Raw genomic sequence first — 19,763 nt, 5'->3', positions numbered from 1 at the left:
TCTAACCATAACCAATTCGGAATATTCTTATTATGGCCCGTGCTGATCTCTAATATATATGTACCTACAATGTACGCTGTGTAAACAATAAGCTCGTCTAAAGTATTTCGAATTTCGATTTCTTAAATTCGGAAGATGGTAGTAATACCTATTATAATTAAAGTTTTACAGAACGCGAATTCTTCATATAACCTATAACATAATTTGTAGTTTGTGTGCAATGTATTTAATATGTAGAATAACGGTAAAACGTTCGAAAAAAGTTAAGCCAATAAGTAAAAAAATTATATTTCCGCGTGTTCCACAAATTTTAAAATGTAGAAAATAAATATCTCGAAACCCGTTTTCCGGTTAGAATTCGTATGGTCGCATATACATACATATTGTAATATATACCAGAAACCAGCCGTATATATTTACTATATATAAGCATGTACAACTGTACAAGTACAACCGAAGAAACGTCTGCAAAGTTCGTGCGGAAGTAATTACGCAGATAGTCCGGATTGGTTTATCAGTATTCAGTTGAATAGTTTCACTTATCGGCCAATCGTCCCTCAGGTAGCATAATATTTACCCTTTTTAAAACTGCTGACCGCGTGACCACAGCCAATTATATTATGTATGGCTATTTGCTGTGCGTAATGTGTATTATTGTTGCATGTCGGCGGCGCGTCTAGTCCCCCTTCAAGGATTTATTTAATTTTTTTTGTTTTTGTTTTCATTGTGTTAACAGCAGTTGATAACGAAGATATAATTACACACACAATTCAGCGATAGAAACAACGACGACGTGCACAAAATCATTGATTCAAAAATCATGTGGTCTATTGGGTGGGGGGGGGGGGTGACTTCGTCCACCCAAAATTGCACGGGTTACTTCCATACATTATATTATACATTCTGGAAGACTTCAGCTCCTCTACCTAACTTTTCTGGCTAAATTTGCGACGGTGGAGGTATTAATAATGATTTAATAAAATACAACAATAGTGTGACTAGTTTTTTAGTTGTACACACTGTTATAGTATAAACTGTGGTTGTGGAGTATTGTAAGTACGTTACCCGGTCAACGAAAATCTGGTGAATGCTTCCATGATTCGTATGCTCAAGTCTCTTTCCCTGGCGTTGTACGGCATTGACATGTTCAACGGATGGCCAAACACGTATTGCATCTCGTCACCGTGCAACACGCCCATCCAATCACCCCACAAGTGTGAGTCTGTCCTCTGCAATATTTCAACGCGTTATATAATATTATTATGAAGAGAGTTATTTATATGAACACGGCTAATTGTAGTTTATATAATTTATTAAATACACTAAGTCTCTAACAAAAGTATGCGAATTAACATCATCTTATCTACTGGCTGCAGTCTGCAACTGATCAATCGCTGCAATTATTTTATAATATATAAAACAGACATATCTTTTTATTTTTTGAGGGGTGGAGAGAGTTAAGGAAAATTAGATGATCTACTAACCGTATATTATAGGTATATTCAAAAAAATAACTAGTTTAAAATGAAATGACAAAAACATACATTATCCGTTAATTATAATACAGGAAAGGTCAGTGGCGGCGCGAGAACGTGGAGGTTTTGAAGGATATTTTATATTTTAAATATTTTTACCACTGCACCCTTCGTTAAACCAAAATTAGCAGCAGGGGCCATTAATAATTATTAATTATTAATTATAATATTTTCCATGATATTTGTGATGAAGTCTTATGGTTATGTATGTATTTATACACCCACACACCCATTTCAGACATGGAGCAATTGCTTCAAATAATCTCATATCCAGCCGCCACTGGGAGAGGTATTAAACTATTAACGAACTACAAATTATTATAATCAAGGATAGGCAAGATGCTTAAAAAAAGTATCAGATACAATAGATAATACTATTATTATATAGTATAATAGGATACTTATATAACAAGATGCCCATACCTACTATATAGATAAAATTAACAAATGTCAAAAAACACAAAAATACCAGATATATATTAATATGTAGGTATCTAAGATCCTTTTTTTACCTCTGATTACAAATATATTATATACTTCCCGGTTCCTAAACTAATACTTAAGAAAATTTCACTGCGATTTTTAAAAATTAAAAACTACTCACGTGAGTGAAGAAATAGTAGTACACCCGAGCTCCACGACTTGACACGATGTTGGCAAACAGGTTGGTTGGACAAACAAAGAAATAATCTGCAACCACGTCGCTCAGTTGTTTTTGGTTGGAATATTTGTCGTCCACTTCTTTTTTTTCCCATCCCGAATACTAAAATATATAATTTTGTTGTGTGGTGACTGTATAATATAATATTTTATTTTACGCATTAAAATACATTTTTTAGCAGTTTTATAACATAATGTTACAAACGTTTTTTATATTAGTTTATTGATTGGCAAAGGGATGGCAGTAGTATTCAGGTACCCACACTTTGGATAGCCAATTTTTAAGATGTTTCGAATCGTATTTAGCTACCTACTGGTAGTATAACATCAAGTCGATTTTTTACTTCCTCACATTTTTTTAAAAAAGTTGTTCGTTATTGATTTCTGGAATTCAAGAAACACTTTCAAGAAAATAATGGCCACAGTCAAAATTTTGTCCAGAACATTGCCAATAATAATGGGGTGTATACCGTGTATTATTAATATATAATATTTGTTACATACAATTAACGGAATATCAAAAATAACTTATAGGTATATAAGACTTTGAATGTATTACGTAAGAAATAATGGACTTTTTTCTCATAAAATATTTATCAAACACTAATATTTGCTAATTGCTATTCCACGGAGTTAACAATAGGTGCTTATGAAACTACCATTAAATATTATATTTTACCTAATTTACGATACACACGTTGATTTGGATGCAATTATGTTTTACAGTAGTTTTTAAAAGCCAAACGGCGTTTATACCATTATGGTAGTAAACATTTTATTGAAAATGTAAATAGTAAAGTACTATATATAGTAGGTAGGTATATTATACCATAGTAAGTTATTAGTATGAAAGATAACGAAAACTTACAAAAAAATATGTCCGACGCGCAGAAAAACAAGACGATAAGAATTAATAATTGAGAGAAAATGGTACGCAGTTAAGCCATGATATTTTATTAAGACGTATACAATTGAATCTTGATGAAATATTATTCTCTGAGTCGGAAAAGTGTTTTAAATGTATAATTAGTAATTACCTATTTAAATCACGATGATAATATTATTAATATTATTTCAAGTTTGTGAATATTCGTTTCATATAGAAATATAAAATGCTAGTTCACTTCAATATACTTCATTATATTTTGTTTAATACAAATTTATACACCTTATTATGCAGTGTTGAGTTACACAAAGTCACAAATAATTATTATCTCCGGGTGATCACTTTATTCTATACACGCGTATTGTTTCTATTTGGAAGCTATATATGTATTAGTGTAATATTATATATATGATAAATTATACACGATCACCGTGTGCTTTCTAGCGAAAAATGTATTTACATTTTTTCATTTATTTTCGCATATTCAATGTCCGTTATAATAAGAAACACTTGTATAATGTTGGTTTTAAAATATTTACGTTTCAGTTACTATGCATACTCGTACAATTGAAGTTTTTCATAGTTCACGTAATGACGCTTTTACATGAATAATAGGTAACTTTTTCTTTTTACATAATAGAATATTTATATGACCGTATCTGCATAACGGTTCTCCTATTTATTTATTTTTTCAAAAGAATATTTTCATTTACACCTAAACGCGTGGAAAATCGTCATTTTACCTGATATATAATGGCGTCTCTTTCCAGTTGTGTTCTGTCTTTGAATATTACGTTGACTATTTGCACAAATTTTTCCTTGGGCAATGCGGTGGCTGACGTTCGGTCGAAGAAATCGACAAAATCGTACAGCAAGAAATATGTTCCTGGAACCGACAAAAAATTATATATTATACAATATACCTACATTATACAATGCGTGTATTAATATTTAAAAAATATAAAAATCGCGATTTAGGTCAATGAAATATATTAATTGTGAGTTGACACCTTATCAAAATTCACCGGCGTTAAGGGTAAAAGGGTAAAATGTGAAGAGGGAGTGGCGGTTGAGTTTCCTAGGAGGAGAAGGGAGTGATCAATATATTATTATGACTGTGTGCAAGGTTGATGAGAGACCTGCGCCACGACGAGCCTATAGCTCCCTCATTAAATAAATTGTTATAACAAGTTCCCTCTCCTTGATCATTAGTGCACAATAAAAACATTATATTGTGGAAACGATAACTTTGGAACTCGTATAAAACATTCTCATGCGTCAATAATAATAATAATAATAAAAAAAACAGAATGAGAGAATGAATAAAACAACATTACCGGTGTTCGAATTTGACATTCGTGTAATATTGTAATATAATTAGAAGTCGGGTTTGTATGCTATAAAATGTGTAAGATATAACGTTTATATATTTTATGTAGGTAGGTATATTAGTATATCTATATTATATATGTACATGGTACCTACATATATATATGTAGTTATTTTGTTAAAAAAAACTTTGATGATATAATATTATCAGGGCTGTGAAATGAATGCACTAAAATAAATGTTGAATTTGCGTGCACTTACAGTGCGTTAAAAATTGATAAAATATGAATAATCACCTACAAAATAATGTAAAAAAGCTTTAAAATTCTAAAAACTGTCCAAACACATAAAATCTTAGTTTTTTAATATTAAACAAAAACATAAATGGTATTAATAAAAAAAATATTTTAACAAGTCTTTATATGAATTATTACATTCGTTATTATTGTGAGAGTATCATTAATATGTACGTAACATTTTTAATTTGTGTCCGATAAAACACGGTGGATTCGCATTGGTTATCACTTATCGCCCAATTTCCTCGGATTGTCTAAAGTTTAGACTCTTAACTATAGTTTTTAAAATATGACAAATCTGCGAAATTATAAATATTTAAAAAAAATGTATAGTATATTATATAACATGCTTGAAACAAATACACGAGAAACAGTGACGTATTTATGGGGGGGGATATGGGGGATAGATCCCCTCCCTTGACCTTTTTTTTTTAGTTTAGGTATAAAGTTTAAGCTGCAGTACTGTTGCTATTTATATTTTATAATTTTGTTATCCTGTGGGCTGCGAGTGATATTACCCAACAATAACAACAAAATTAAAATAGGACTATATTCGAGAGAAGTCGGGTAAAACCCGCTAGTACCTAACCTATTATACTGTTATATACATAGAACACGAAACTAATTGCAACAGCGGACAGAAAACGATAAGGAATTCGTAAATTTTAAAATAAATATTAAAAAATGTATGTGTTTTGTGATTATAGACTAGACTTAATGGGTTGGCTATGCTTTCTTGTCACAGAGAGGTCGACATTACAACAGATGAAGTAATTGATGAGTTGTGCTTAAAAAACAGAAAACTAGAGTTTATTTTATAAATTAATAAAACAGAGTAAAATTAAAATCAATATTATTGTTTTTATTGTTAGCCTTACATGGAGTAACTAACAAAAGGTTGCATCAACACTAAAAAATTTTGATATCCCCCTCCTCAAGAAAATCCTATATACGCCCCTGACGAGAAACTATTAAGTATTAACAACGCTAAAAATCGACAATTTTATATTATTAATGCATATATTGAATGTTCAGTAAAAGAAAAACGTTATAATATATGGAGTTGTAAATTATCAATAATTCAGAAATGGAAGAATTCGTCGCTGCATAAATAATGCATAATATTAGTAATAGCCTGCAATATAGGTTTATGTTATATTATTTATATCGTGAACAAAATGTTAAAAACACTTTGAGTAGGTATAATATTAAACTGCGGCTGTTACAGCAAATAAGTCGACGTAATCACGATATCATTTCAATGTTATATTAATATATTATAACAAAACTATTGTAAATACGATTTCATGTTCAAAATAAATGTATTATTTTATTATATTGTATAGTGATGAACATGATATTATTACCAAATATCGTAATACAGCGTAGCTCTAAATCGGGTTTTCGAAAGAAAAAAAAATGTACCGACATACCTTTATACACGTTTTTTAACGGAATGATCTATGATGAAAAACTATCAAAAAGGAAGAGAGGGGATTTTTTTTCAGTTGTTTGTCATGCTAGATTTTCTACGGTTCGCTACTCTCGGCGCTGAGTGTTCTTGAGTTATTGACCGAAAGAACATTCAAAAGTTTTTCTTTTTATTTAACTCACCAGAACTCTAAAACTGAATGTTGACTATGATTTTTTTTTACCTTCATACACTATCATATTGAACTGGATTTCTAAATATATATTATACGACCAATGCCCCCCCCCCCTCCAAGTCACCGTTCACCGTCTACCATCACCTCTGCCGTCATCGTTCACCATCTATAAACACCATCACCGTCTACCATCAACCGTCAACTGAGATTGCAGCCGCCGCCACGGTTTTTATATCGATATATATGTATTATTATTATTTTTTATAATGTTAGTAGTTTGTAGTCATTCCCGTTAGCTGGCCAGCACCTATTGTGCCGTCTACTTTTTGCCTTTATTGTATGTTTAATAGTTAGGCCGGAAACCGGCATTTGTTTTTGAGTTATAACAAGTTGCGTTGTTTTTTCCTTTGTTTATGATTGATTCTAATCATAAGTACCTACCATAAGTCTATTTACCTATACAGTCCATTATACGCCGAGACAGTCATCTAGGTGATACCTACCTACAACTATGGATTACCAAAAAGTTAGTAAATATTACAACCCACGCGTAATCCGTCGTAATCGCGTGTTTTAAAAGAGTTGATTTATACATATACCTATTCAGGTACCTACACCGAAAATAATAAAAACATTAAGATTATAAGACAAAACTGAGTTTTTTTTTCATGTCAAACCGTAGTCTGCTAAGTTTAATATCATATCGAAAAAAGTTCATCAAACTAAGTTGACGTTAAGACCGCAGACTGTAGAGGTAGATATATCATCATTTATCAGGTAATAGGTATACAAACAATGTATTTTACAATTCGTAGGAATTTATATCTGTTCTATATTTTATTTTATTTCTTATCATACGATCTATGTACATTATAGTGGTAGGTATACACAGGCCCGTACTGGCTACCTCTAAGGAGCGCGGGAAAATATATTTATAGGGTACCAGCTATATTTTTATATATCAACTTCAAATTAAAAAATTGGTGTCTACCCATGTTTGTTTTATTTACAAACTACCACCTGAAGATGTTAAACACAGATTATGATTTATTCTGCGATTTTTAACAAAATACAAATCGAAATAATATGTTTCATAGTAAAATGGTTAAGAAAATAAATTGTGCACTTAATTTAATTTTAATTATATTTTATATAAAAACATAAACCGTAAAAATTTATTATTTTAAATACTTTAAAAAAAGTATACAAACAACTTATATCTTGAAGATGTGACTACGTGAGTAGACGTTGCATTTATTTGCTGTTGAAAGTTTCAAACACAGAGCATTTATGATTTGTTCTCCATCTACTTGATTTACTATGTCTCTTTCACACTGCATTAAGAATAATAATTCCAAATTGTCTTGTACAATAGTGGACCTTAATAGTGTTTTTAACAATTTAAGTTTCGAAAATGACCTTTTACACGTCACTTGTGTCAGAGGCAGAGTCAGTAAATATTTATACGCTTTAGACAATTCCGTGTATTGTAAGGAATAGGTACATATTATAATCAGTGATTATACGTAATGCGCATGATAGACGCATACATTACACTCTTTTACTTAACTACACTTCAAATCGTACTCATTAGCCCATTCTTCATCATCAACGGTAACGATTTGACTTCATACGCACTCTGTAAACCAACTTTACAAATTAAAGGCCAAGATGTAGCAAAAGAAATAAGTTCTTCTTTTAGCTTTGGCTGATCAATAGAGGGTAACAGTTCACATATTTTAACCGACGCATTATTAGACCGGAGTCCTGTAGAAAAGCCGAAATAAAAACAATAATCAATGTACACACACACGTCTTACATCGATTACTGTGTTCGAATTTCACAAGTATACCTATCTGGCTATCTATGGCTCTATAGTTAATATTATCATACCTAAATGATAACGAAACAACTATTTACATAAAATATGTACTTTCCTATACAGCAATACACTAATACCTATGTATAATAATTACAAAACATATCATTTGTATAATATAATACCCACATATAAAATAGGTACCCTCTAATGTTATATAGCAAATAGATATTATGATGAAAAAAAAAAAGGGGGAGAGGGGCGCTTATTTATCAATTGATCATGGGGCGCACCGGGAAAATTCCCGGTGTCCCGGTGGACCAGTGCGGGCCTGGGTATACAATAAGCAAGAGTGCTAATACAATTATAGAATTGGCGTGTTCATTTGTTGAAGGAAATATTATTTATGTATAATTATATCAATAATATATATAACAGCAGTGTTTAGCACCTTTTACTATGGTAGCTGAGAAAATATCTTGGCCACTGGCGTTTGAGTCATCTTGCAGGACTTCCAGGAAACGCGTGGTTGTGGAAGTTTTGATGGTGTATTTTTACCACTTATTTCATCGTGTTTATGCGCAGGTCAGTGTGTAGGAAATAGTTTAAGATATAGTAGGGTAGCAAATTCGTAGCAAATTCGTAGCAAAATATTGATGTATGAAGTTGTAGCTCTATAAGTGCCAGTGCCAACTGGACGGACACATTGTAGAAATCGTTGGTAATGAGACAGAGTATTTTTTATTGGCAGATTTGAATTTTTTTAGTATTTGAAATTTCGCTGCGTTTTACTGAATTTATTCTATGGGTTTAAATTGGTTCGAGGAGTTAGTAAGTCACCAATGGATGTTTTTGATTTTATGTTGAGTTTGGATGATTTGTTTTTCACACGTTAGTCTTTTATCAAATAGTAGGCTTAAGTACTTGACAGTGCCTGAATGAGCAACACGTGTATTATTTAGTGAGGCTGCTGGGGAGTTGTCAGTTGTCGTTGTCGAAGTGTGAAAGTTATATTAATCGATTTGGTTTAATTCATTTTAACACGTCAACGGAGTTAGTGAGTCCCACAGAGACATTAATTCTATATTTCATTCGTGTTTTATCGAATATTTATGATACGGATTAAAATACACCGGTATAACGGCTAGTGGGCAATTGCAGGCAAGGTATATAACTATTAATATTAAAATGTAAAGAAATATTATTCTATGTATATAGTATATTTCACACAGAGTCTATATATTATTTTCTGCAGAGATTTTGTAAAAAATGTCACCTAACCTAACCTAACCTAGCTACTGGTATACGGACAAACGAATATATCGAACTATACGGCGGCAGAGTGTTTGGGTTGTGTGTGGGGGGGGGGGGAGGGGGGCACTTGTGACATGCCGAGGGCTGATGACGAATGAGGATTACTTTTTTTCCAGACCTAAAAGAGTAATGTGAAAAATGTGCACACAAAAAACGCGCACGCATACACAAACGTAAGTGTATTATTACGTGTGTATGTGATAAAATATATATGGGAGAAAAAAAAAATTAAATAGGTCGTGCAAATGGATGTTGTCATGACGCGTTTATATATAATATACTTTTACCGACCGCCCGAACACAATCACTCCGCGTCCGTCTGTCTCGACAAAAACTAATACGATTTTCCAAGAATTTTAGCGCAAGGTACACTCGCGGTCGCCGCGTGGTATATAGAGCTGGTAATACCCGTGCGGTATATGCGGTATAAAACGCGGCGTGTGACGTTTAAATACAATATGCTTTTTTTTTTTTTCCCCCGACACGTCGTGATAATCCGACAACGATGGAATTAACGTTTGAAATTACGGGGTTGTGATTAAATTAACTTTGAAACGTATTCGGCGTAAACGTCAGTATGTGACGGTTTTTGACAAAATCAGATAATCTCATTATTAACAATCAATAATAATATAACGTCTATTGGGTATCGGTTTTGGGCGCGTGCAGGTGTCGGGCAGCGGCGGCGGGGAAATACATAATTAATTATATAGTTTCTGCGATACCGTTTTAATTAAAAATTTAAAAAAAAACCCAATTATTTTGCGTAAAAAAAAATTCGAATATATTATAATACTTGGAGGACAAATCGTATTTAATGAGAAACCTAAAATATTATTATATTAATAGGTATAACAGAGAATACGAAATTAGTATTATACTTTGGCAATTCGACGTTTGTAAATAATATATTATGCCAAGTCGTACGATCCGTACGAGATTATTTATACAAGTAATGCCAAAAATAACACATACGTTTGCGATTATGACCGTTGATTATGGTGCCCGTTTGTTTAATGTTAAAAGCAAAAAACATCGACAATTATTTCGTATAAATATCTAATTCTGTACGAGAGGGTTAAGGTTTACACACTGAGTCCTTAAAAATTACATAGGTCACTGAAATTCATGCAACGCAAGCAACCATTTCGCATACCGTACTTTATACAACGCGTATAATAAACCTCAGTTCTACCCTAAACGGATAAAAACGAGAAACATTTCAACAGTAAATTCGAATTGAAATAATTAATAAACTAAATAATATACATTCGCATTCTTTAAGTGCACATGGCGTATTAAAATGTATGTTTTACCCACATTAATAACTCAAGTACGAAGTGGGTAGGTAGTAGGTAGGTACCTATGTAGTTATACTCATCAATTTCATACAAACATATTTCCAAAGTGAGTACTTATATGTGTACATTAAAAAATTCTTTACTCTCATGCGAGGGTACTGCCGATATTATATATAGTTATATACTTATATTATATACTTGCAGATTAATAATAGTCATCAAGTATAATAAATTATTATTTCAAGACAAAAATAACTACAACTCCGAGCTCTTAAAATATTGTAATTAAAAATTAATTATTAGTTAGTGTCAAGGGAAAAATCATTATACACTTCTCTTTCCGAAAGAAATATTAAAACATTATTATGAATTATTGTACTAAACTTGATACGAGGTTTTTTGGGCAAGATTTTATAGACTAGATTCAATGGAGTACTTCCAAAGTTTTAGATTATAGGAGTGAAATGGGAATTGGTTTTACGCAATGATATAATTTTATTTTTACTATAAACTTTTACTGTGAATTTTTTTCGGGTAAAAGCAGAACTCGAAAAGTTTTATTTAACCCGCTGTCGTTCGATTGGAAATCCATTGGTGTTAGAATTTCAGAAATGGTTATTTTTAAATTTTCTCAGAAGTTTCACAAATCATTAAAAAAAAAAAACTACCGGGTAACGGTGAAGAAATGTAAACGTTATAGCAATCACATGGTTTATTAAATCGAAAAGGAAAAAATATGATATAGTGTTTATATACTTTATTTAGTGTATACTTCATACTATAAATCAAAAAAGTAATTATATAACTATCAAGGTTATAGGATATATCTTAAATTGTATAAGTCGATATCGTAATAAATAATACCGTAACTCGTAAGTAACGATTAAGATTTAGATTTTAGAATATTTAATGATCCCGTATTCATTTATTTTTTAACAGAAAAGGATTAATTATTATACCTACATGCATAATATTGTGTCTTTGTTTATTCAGTATTGAATTACAACAACAAAAAACAAAATCAATTTTGTCAAAAACTTGTTTTGTGTAAAAATTCTCGTTTAACCTTTTCTTTTTGTTTATCTCGATCATTCTGAAAAGTTTATTGGGAATATTATACTTTTGACCTCCTAAAGTACCAACTAGATCCGATTTGCTTATAGAAACCACTCTTAAAGTTGAAGATTGATTTCTGTTTACTGCTCCAAAATATGACGACGGACACAAAAAAAAACACACAAATCATTGTAAAACCAATACATTTATCGCTCCGCTCCAAGTCATTACGTGTATTTAATGAACATTTAATGTTAATGTTTATTTTTATTTTTATATAATATGTTTTTATCTTATGGTAATTTATGGTTCCTTTTAATGTCTTATTCTAGCTATTATAAATAGTTACTTAACCTAATAAAATCCGTACAATTTTATAACAATTAATCAACGTATATTATAATCTAAAATCTCCTAAATCTTTTTGATTCTAGATTTTCTTTGGTTTCCATTCTCATTTATTTTATGCGAGTAAAAAATATTGATGAAACTTTTAGTTTTTTAATCAAAGACAGCATATGTTTTCCTCATTATTGAAAAAGTAATGACTGCAAGGCATATTTTAATAAGTAGAAACAAAATGCAATTAAATTTTACAATATTATTGTAAAATGTTTAGTAGGTATACCTATATATATTTTTTGGATTCTGAAGTAGGTGGAGTGAAAAATATAGTCTACCTAAAATTGAACGTAAAAAAAATATTTCAAAATTGTAACTTTTTATCTTCGAATCAATGTAATTTGTAATAGTCTCAATATTAGGTAATAATAATGGGTTTTGTGGATAATAGTTTTTTTTAATTCTTAAAAAAAAAGCCCAGATAAGTGTTATCAACTATTTTAGTTGATTTCTAAACGTAGGTAATTCCAAATATTATGGAGATACAATTTGTTCGTGATAATATTAAGCAATATTCAGAGAAAAAGCTTAGGTACACATATCCATAGTTTATGTGCATCATAATATCGGTTAAATACGGAAGAGCATTAATTCATTAATAATGGTGCGCCTCGGTACGCGTAGGTACACCGTGTAAATATGTAATATCTACATTAAGCACATTTCCGCAGGCACGGAAAAAATAATACGATGGAATTACAATAATATATTTTGTTGATATTTTGTTCGAAATATTATTAACGTCAAAGTGTCCAGTTGCCACGTGGTTTTAAGCGAAAAAAAAATATTGCAAGTGCCAGTCACACATTAATGTCGCGTACGTCCGTCCGTCTGCATGCGGTCCAACCGAATGTTCTTTTGGTTATTATTGTTATTATTTTTTTATGGTCGTGACTGTAAACTTTTCGATTGTCAATTCGTATACGCACGGGATTATTTGTCTCGGCAACATTTGTATAAAACGTAAAGCATATACGTATATCACATAATATTATATTTTTTTTCTTTATTTTATTACACTTTTGACCCGGTTTTTCGTCCGACCACCTCATACCGACACGCAACGTATGATATCGACTCGCTGGAACAACCCGCGTATGGTTTCCATTTCCAGAAAACCACGGTTTTAATCGTTTTCTTCCGCATACGATTTTATCGTTTGCCGATTTTATTTCACGTAATAACATATAATTTTTCTTACGTTTTAAATTCGTATTGTATTTTATTTTGACTTCCGAACAATAATTAAGATGGCTGATCGCGCGCGATTTGCTATACGTAATAATAGTATGTGCGACTGTCTAGGCTGTCAACCTAACACGTACCTAGCTTATGATAATAAAATAAATGTGTTATTGCTATCTAAGCAAGTGTCGAATTTTTGTGACAGGTACCTAACTAAAATTATTAATATTAATATTAAGATTAAACCATTGATTATAAATACTTATAAATTATAGTATTTATAATCAATGATTAAACAAATAATTGCAACTATAATCTATCATACGACAGAACATTTCTGTTTTTATATAATTGTTAATTTAATCAATTATATAATGGCAGACATTTTATTATGCCAAATTATTAAAAACGTGTATGATTTTTTGGACAGATTTACAAAAGTTATAAAAACATAAGACTTATTTTTGTGTTAATATGAATTAATTTTTTAATTAATTGTTATGATGTTGTGTTATGGAAACGTAGAGCGTAGAATGCTGAATTACTTATTTAATTTTTCTGTTGATTCCAATATCAATAGGTAGTAATTCATTTAGACTTAACCGTTGATACGAATTACAATTAAAAGTTTTGTTGGTGTCAATTTATTATTTGAATACGTAAAATACATAATGAATTATAAATTGTTCGCTATAAAAATGCGATGTATAAACTGTTGGTATAAACTATAAATGCGTTACTTTAAGTTTTTAAATAATCATTTGAACAACAGTTCCATCTAAAATATGTGTGCATGACATTCGCCATTCAAAATATGATTTTGCAGAAAATTGTTATTCAAGATATTTTAAATTAAAATGTAAGAGATTAATAATCACAAAATTAAATAGGTATTCTCAAGGCTGGGCAAGCTTATGATTTTTTTTTAACTCAGTTAAGTTAAGTTAATTTGCACCAATAACAAAAAGTTAAAAGTTAAAAGTTAATTTAACTATAGGTTAACTCAGTTAAATTAAAAGTTGATACACACTTTTTGTTAACTTTTTATTAAGTTAAAAAAAAGTTAACTTGTTTACACAACGCTAGCGTACTTAATTCTTTTCCAACCCAAAACTAAATTTTAGGATATAGTGTTAATACTTCATACAGTATTTCCATATAAGTTAGATTCGAATGATATAAATTTTTAACTTTAAACAATTCACGGTAAATATGTTTTGGCATGAAAACGAAATTGACTAAAATAGTGAAATATAATAAAATTAAAAACAAAATAAATTAACTTAACTTACTTCTTAAAATGAAAAATTAATTCGTTTATTTCACGTTAATTAAAAAAGAAATTTAGTAAGTTAACAGTTAAGTTAATTATAAGCCAAAATTAACTAGTTAAGTTAAAAAGTTCAAATTAAATTAACTTTTTAACTCGTTAATGCCCAGTCCGAGGCTACAAATTTTGAAATCAATGAAAAAATCTGTTCGCCGTTGAACAGTCCAAACTTGAACTAAAATAACATTTCAAAAATAATTATTTTTCTAAAATATAATTTGAATTTCATTTTTGAATAATGCATTTGCCTAGATATAAATTATTTGACCTAATATATACTATTATTTATTAATACCCGCCAACTAAAATCAATTTATGTGATATATTTTTTTTAAATCAATATTATTTATGTAATAATATTCCTCGCTTATTACTTCAGAATCTAAAAGAACGTATCTATATATTATATTGTAAATTAATTGATGTATGAAAAATCTACCTATCAAACATTTTACAAAAAATGTTTGAATTATTATCTTTCTATTTAGGTATAAGAATATTTCTTACGACTATCACTTTTTCAACAATAAAGAAAACACATGTCATCTTTGAATAAAAACTAAAAGTTTTCAACTTAACAGTTTTACTCACTCAAAATAAATTAAAATGGGAACCGAAGGTAAACCTAAAATCATACAAATGTAGGAGATTTTAATTTATGTACCTACCTATAGAATATAGATTATTGTATCGATTTAGTTAGGTTAAGTTCAGTAACTATTTATAAACAGTACAATAGTGATATAAATAAAAATATTGTTAGTAAAGAAAAAAAAATGTTTACATTAAATAATAACATTGAGTAACATAAAATTACGTCAAGGGGGCGCCAAACCGAAATATTTTACATATGTTATTGTTTACTTGTCTATGATGAAATTATAATGTATATTATCCTAGTTTAATCTCGTCAATCGTAATGTGATTTGTTTTATTTTATTAGTTTATACGGTTTTGGACATTATAATATAATCCAAGTAAATTATCTAAATAATCAATACTTCTGTTAAAACAAAAAATATTATGTTTTATTGGTTGTACCTACATAAATATATAATTTACCTTGACCGGTGAATCAGTTTGACTTGAAAATGTACGATGTAAAAAGCTTTCAGCAGTTATTGAAGGAACGTTTTCATATTTTTGTAAAACAAAAACTTTGAGGCAGCCCGGAGTTTATACGGTATAGGTAGGTAGGTATATATATGAAATAATAAAAATAACTTTTAAAGAAGAACAAATCCGAATTTTCAATTCTAAGTTGCCGCCGCGCCATGTTTGAATGTAACTTTGAAAAATATTTGAGGAAAATAAATGTATATTTTAATATTCTTATTTTGAATCCACAAAACTTAAAAAAAAGTTTTGCACATGAATAAACATTTTATTGTGTTTAAATATTTTTTATTTACAAAATTCCTTCAACAATAATATTTATCCAGTATAATTTGTTTTTACACGTTTATTGGTCTGAATGTTCTAAATTGCTTGGCATTGTAATGTTGAATGTGAATATTAATTTCATTCTGTGCATGGAATGTTTTAAATTTGTTAACCTTCACCGTGGTCGCGATTTAAGTCACTACACCAAAAATAACGTGATGGGTTAAAACGAACCACATTTTTCATATATAAAAATAATCGAATAACCAACTCGTTTCTAAGACGGTATAGTATATAATTATAATAAATTATACGTCGAATTAATACCTCGCTGTATAGGTAGTTATATAAATATTAAACGAGCGTGTAGGTACCTATACCTATATCTACTTATAACCTACATATTATTTTATTACGTGAGCTCAGAACCAAAGTGTGCTATCTCAAAATATCAAATGGTTTTACAATTTCTACAGTAACTTCAAACTGTACTTTCGTAAATCGTAATGAATGATATTGTTATATCCAAAAATTAACATAACCGCACTGTGTTAAGTCTTGAAATATAATTTAGTTTTAAGCAAAACTAAGCAAAAAAAAAAAAATTACCTTCGTTCAGATTGCTTCCAATGAGTATGTCGATGTCCGAAAAGTTCGCCTTAGCCAACATGTCCAGCGGGTGTTCTGGCAGGAGAACCCCGTCCACGGTGGGCGCAGACGGGAAACCCAAAATACCGGAATAGCTGTTCCACTGCTTTTTGGATATGGTACTTGCGTCGACAGATCGCATGCACGACATGGTGCCGATCGGGTTGCTATCCAACGACGTCGAATTGCAATTGCAATCGTCCAACAACTTCTTTGCTATGTCCACTGCCCGTTCGCCAGTCATATAGCTCCAAGGTGCGTTCACGGTGCCAGACTGTATGATCCCACGTCTCACCATGCCCCTTGTCTCCGGCGAAATTAGGTGCACGCTCACCTGTGCGATAAATTATCAATAAATTCGTCATTACGATTTAGTCATAATACCGATGAATCTGATGATATATAATTTATATCGAATTACGGGTATTTTTTTTGTGTTTTTTGGTTGCAAGTAGTATATAATATATATTATGTTCGTTCATTTTCATTTTTCACCGCAGTGATATACACCATACCACACCATATTATGAACATAATATGTTCAAGTGCGAATGTTCTAAAATCTTTATTTTATAGTATATGCAAATTACAGAAATATTACACGGCGGTTGGCCGTTAATTTGCAGTGGTTCTCACAAACATATTAATTATATCGTATACACATTATCACACAGAAGTGTTGTGGTTTTTTTTTTAAAACAATTTAATAAGAAATTATAAATTATAAAATAACTAAATAAGACATAATTAATTTATACTCCAAAGTTAATTGGTATAGTTGAGCGATTTTTTGAGCGAACAGTTGTTTGACCAAGTTGTGTTTTATTTTTCTCAATTTCATGCGTGAACCGTCTTAATAAAATTGTATTCTTTTATAACTTGAAAAATTATTTCAGTTTTTATGAAATGGTTTGAAAAACTAAATGCTTACACATGATTCATATTTTCGTGCAGCCAACAAAATACGTGAACACGGTAAATATTTTTGTGTAAGTGACAAATTTACGGCCTAAGACTGTGCAGCGACAATACTCCCTGTAACGTTTACACGGTAAAACTAAGATTTTTGAGCGAGACAGTTCCGCTTGAACATGCAGTGTGTCCCGCGATGAAGAATGGAAATGGGCTGTGAAGGAACAAATATATATTTATATTACTCGTTTGCAGATCATCACACTTTTTTTTACACCGTTAACGTATCTGCAGGGACATTTTTAAGACATCATTTTTATATACAAAATATTATTATATAAGTACACCTATAATCATAGTGATGCCGGTAAGTATGTATATACTCTCGGAAAATGGACTTCGTTTTAAAACGGACTAACTTTACAGATATCATATTATAATATATTATATGAATACACGTCAATAACAGTTGACTTACTGATCCACCACCAGCCGATTCGCCGAACAACGTAATTGTCTCTGGATCAGCGCCGAAAGCCGCTGCGTTTTCTTTGATCCACTTGATAGCCAGCGCCTGATCCCATAATCCCATATTGCCAGGCGCGTCGTCGCTATCCTCTGGCAGCTCTGGCGTTAAATACAACGAACCGAATGCCCCGAGCCTGTACTGCATGGAGGCGATCATCACGTCGAAAGTGGCCGCCAGCAGATCGCCGTCGTAGATGTCTAATGTCGAAGTACCGGACATGTAACCACCGCCGTATATCCATACCAGTACCGGTATCTGCGCGGTAACAAGAGCAGTGTATTAGTATGAGACGTAGACATTTTTTACTGAATAAAAGAAAACACTACATGCAGTGTATAAGAGACAATAATGGTTTGAGCTTCTGAAAACTAACGAGAGCTATAGGCATAAATCGTAAAAAAATAATAGGTAATATAATAAAAAATGTATGAAGCGTACATTATATATATATATATATATCAATTCAGACATATGAAATGAATATTCATAGTTCATAGATTTTATTGATATCTTCATAATATCGATATTATATTATTCAATGATTGGTCAATTTTGGATGGACTACCTATTTATTCTTAACATGAAATGAATATTTATAGTAGCCATGAACATTTTGGTTGAGCTGTACATTTTTGAAACGACACGAATCGCGGGGAGAGATGCCGCCGTGATGTCATCAAAAATTGTATTCCGAGCGCACTTTCCAAGGGCTACAAGATCAAAATGATACGATATGGTTATGCAAATTATTATACCGTACGCGGTAGGTATACGCGCACGATGGCACGTGGCTCTCGAACGTTTTTACCTTTTGGATTTTAACGCCGGTAACTGGTAATTACATTATACCGTGAATGCGAATGATTTTGTGGATAAAATACGTGACAAAATACGGCATGACGTAGGTTTCATACTATATGCGGTTAAATAAATTATGAAAATTAAATTAATTATAATATCATACAAATATTCGAATTTATTCAAATATTATGGTACCTCCTACCTACATTTGTATATATAGGCGATTAAAAAAAAAAATCTTTAAATTGGTTTAAAATCGAACTAAGTTAATAATATACACGTACTAGCTGATCCCGTGCACTTCGTTGCCCGTTTGGTTTACCAACTCTTTATGACTCAAACTTTGTTCAATTCGTTATTTATTAATATTCGGCGTATGGTGTTCAAAATTTATTTTAACTTTTCTTTTGCCCGGAATAAAAATTCTGATTCGTAGCAGTATATTATCAGGTAGGCAATCTACCTGCGGTAGATCGCTGACCTCGTGCTGTTGGTACGTAAGTGTATGATTTAATTATAAAGTATCAAAGTTATATGAAGATATTTTAATAACATGGGCCACATGGTCCAAAATGTATTTAAAATTGTGTTGATTAATTTTTGTATGCAGATAGTTCACTATTTTTAATTTAATTTTTAATTTTTAATTTATATTATTATAAATTTGTATATTTTTTATTCAAATTAAAAATAAAAAAACTCGTAATCAACATTTAATTTTTATAAAATTTAAGTATGTCAAATATTCTTTAAAATACCAAAATCTAAC

At 30.7% G+C, this 19,763-nt stretch overlaps 1 protein-coding gene across 1 annotated transcript in view; it reads right to left on the bottom strand.

The window, feature by feature from the left end:
• LOC132938989 (acetylcholinesterase-like) overlaps positions 1-19,763 on the bottom strand; it is a 46,258-nt gene that overhangs the window by 7,798 nt on the left and 18,697 nt on the right. The window contains exons 3-7 of the mRNA XM_061005973.1: positions 18,143-18,448; positions 16,714-17,086; positions 3,825-3,967; positions 2,140-2,298; positions 1,066-1,229 (exon numbers count right to left, since the gene is read on the bottom strand). Coding sequence (XP_060861956.1) covers positions 1,066-1,229; positions 2,140-2,298; positions 3,825-3,967; positions 16,714-17,086; positions 18,143-18,448 — 1,145 coding nt within the window. The remainder of the gene's footprint in view (positions 1-1,065; positions 1,230-2,139; positions 2,299-3,824; positions 3,968-16,713; positions 17,087-18,142; positions 18,449-19,763) is intronic.

Source organism: Metopolophium dirhodum, chromosome 2 (genome assembly GCF_019925205.1).
Source record: "Metopolophium dirhodum isolate CAU chromosome 2, ASM1992520v1, whole genome shotgun sequence".
Lineage (NCBI taxonomy): Eukaryota > Metazoa > Arthropoda > Insecta > Hemiptera > Aphididae > Metopolophium > Metopolophium dirhodum.
This window is presented reverse-complemented; position numbering and strand designations above follow the sequence as displayed.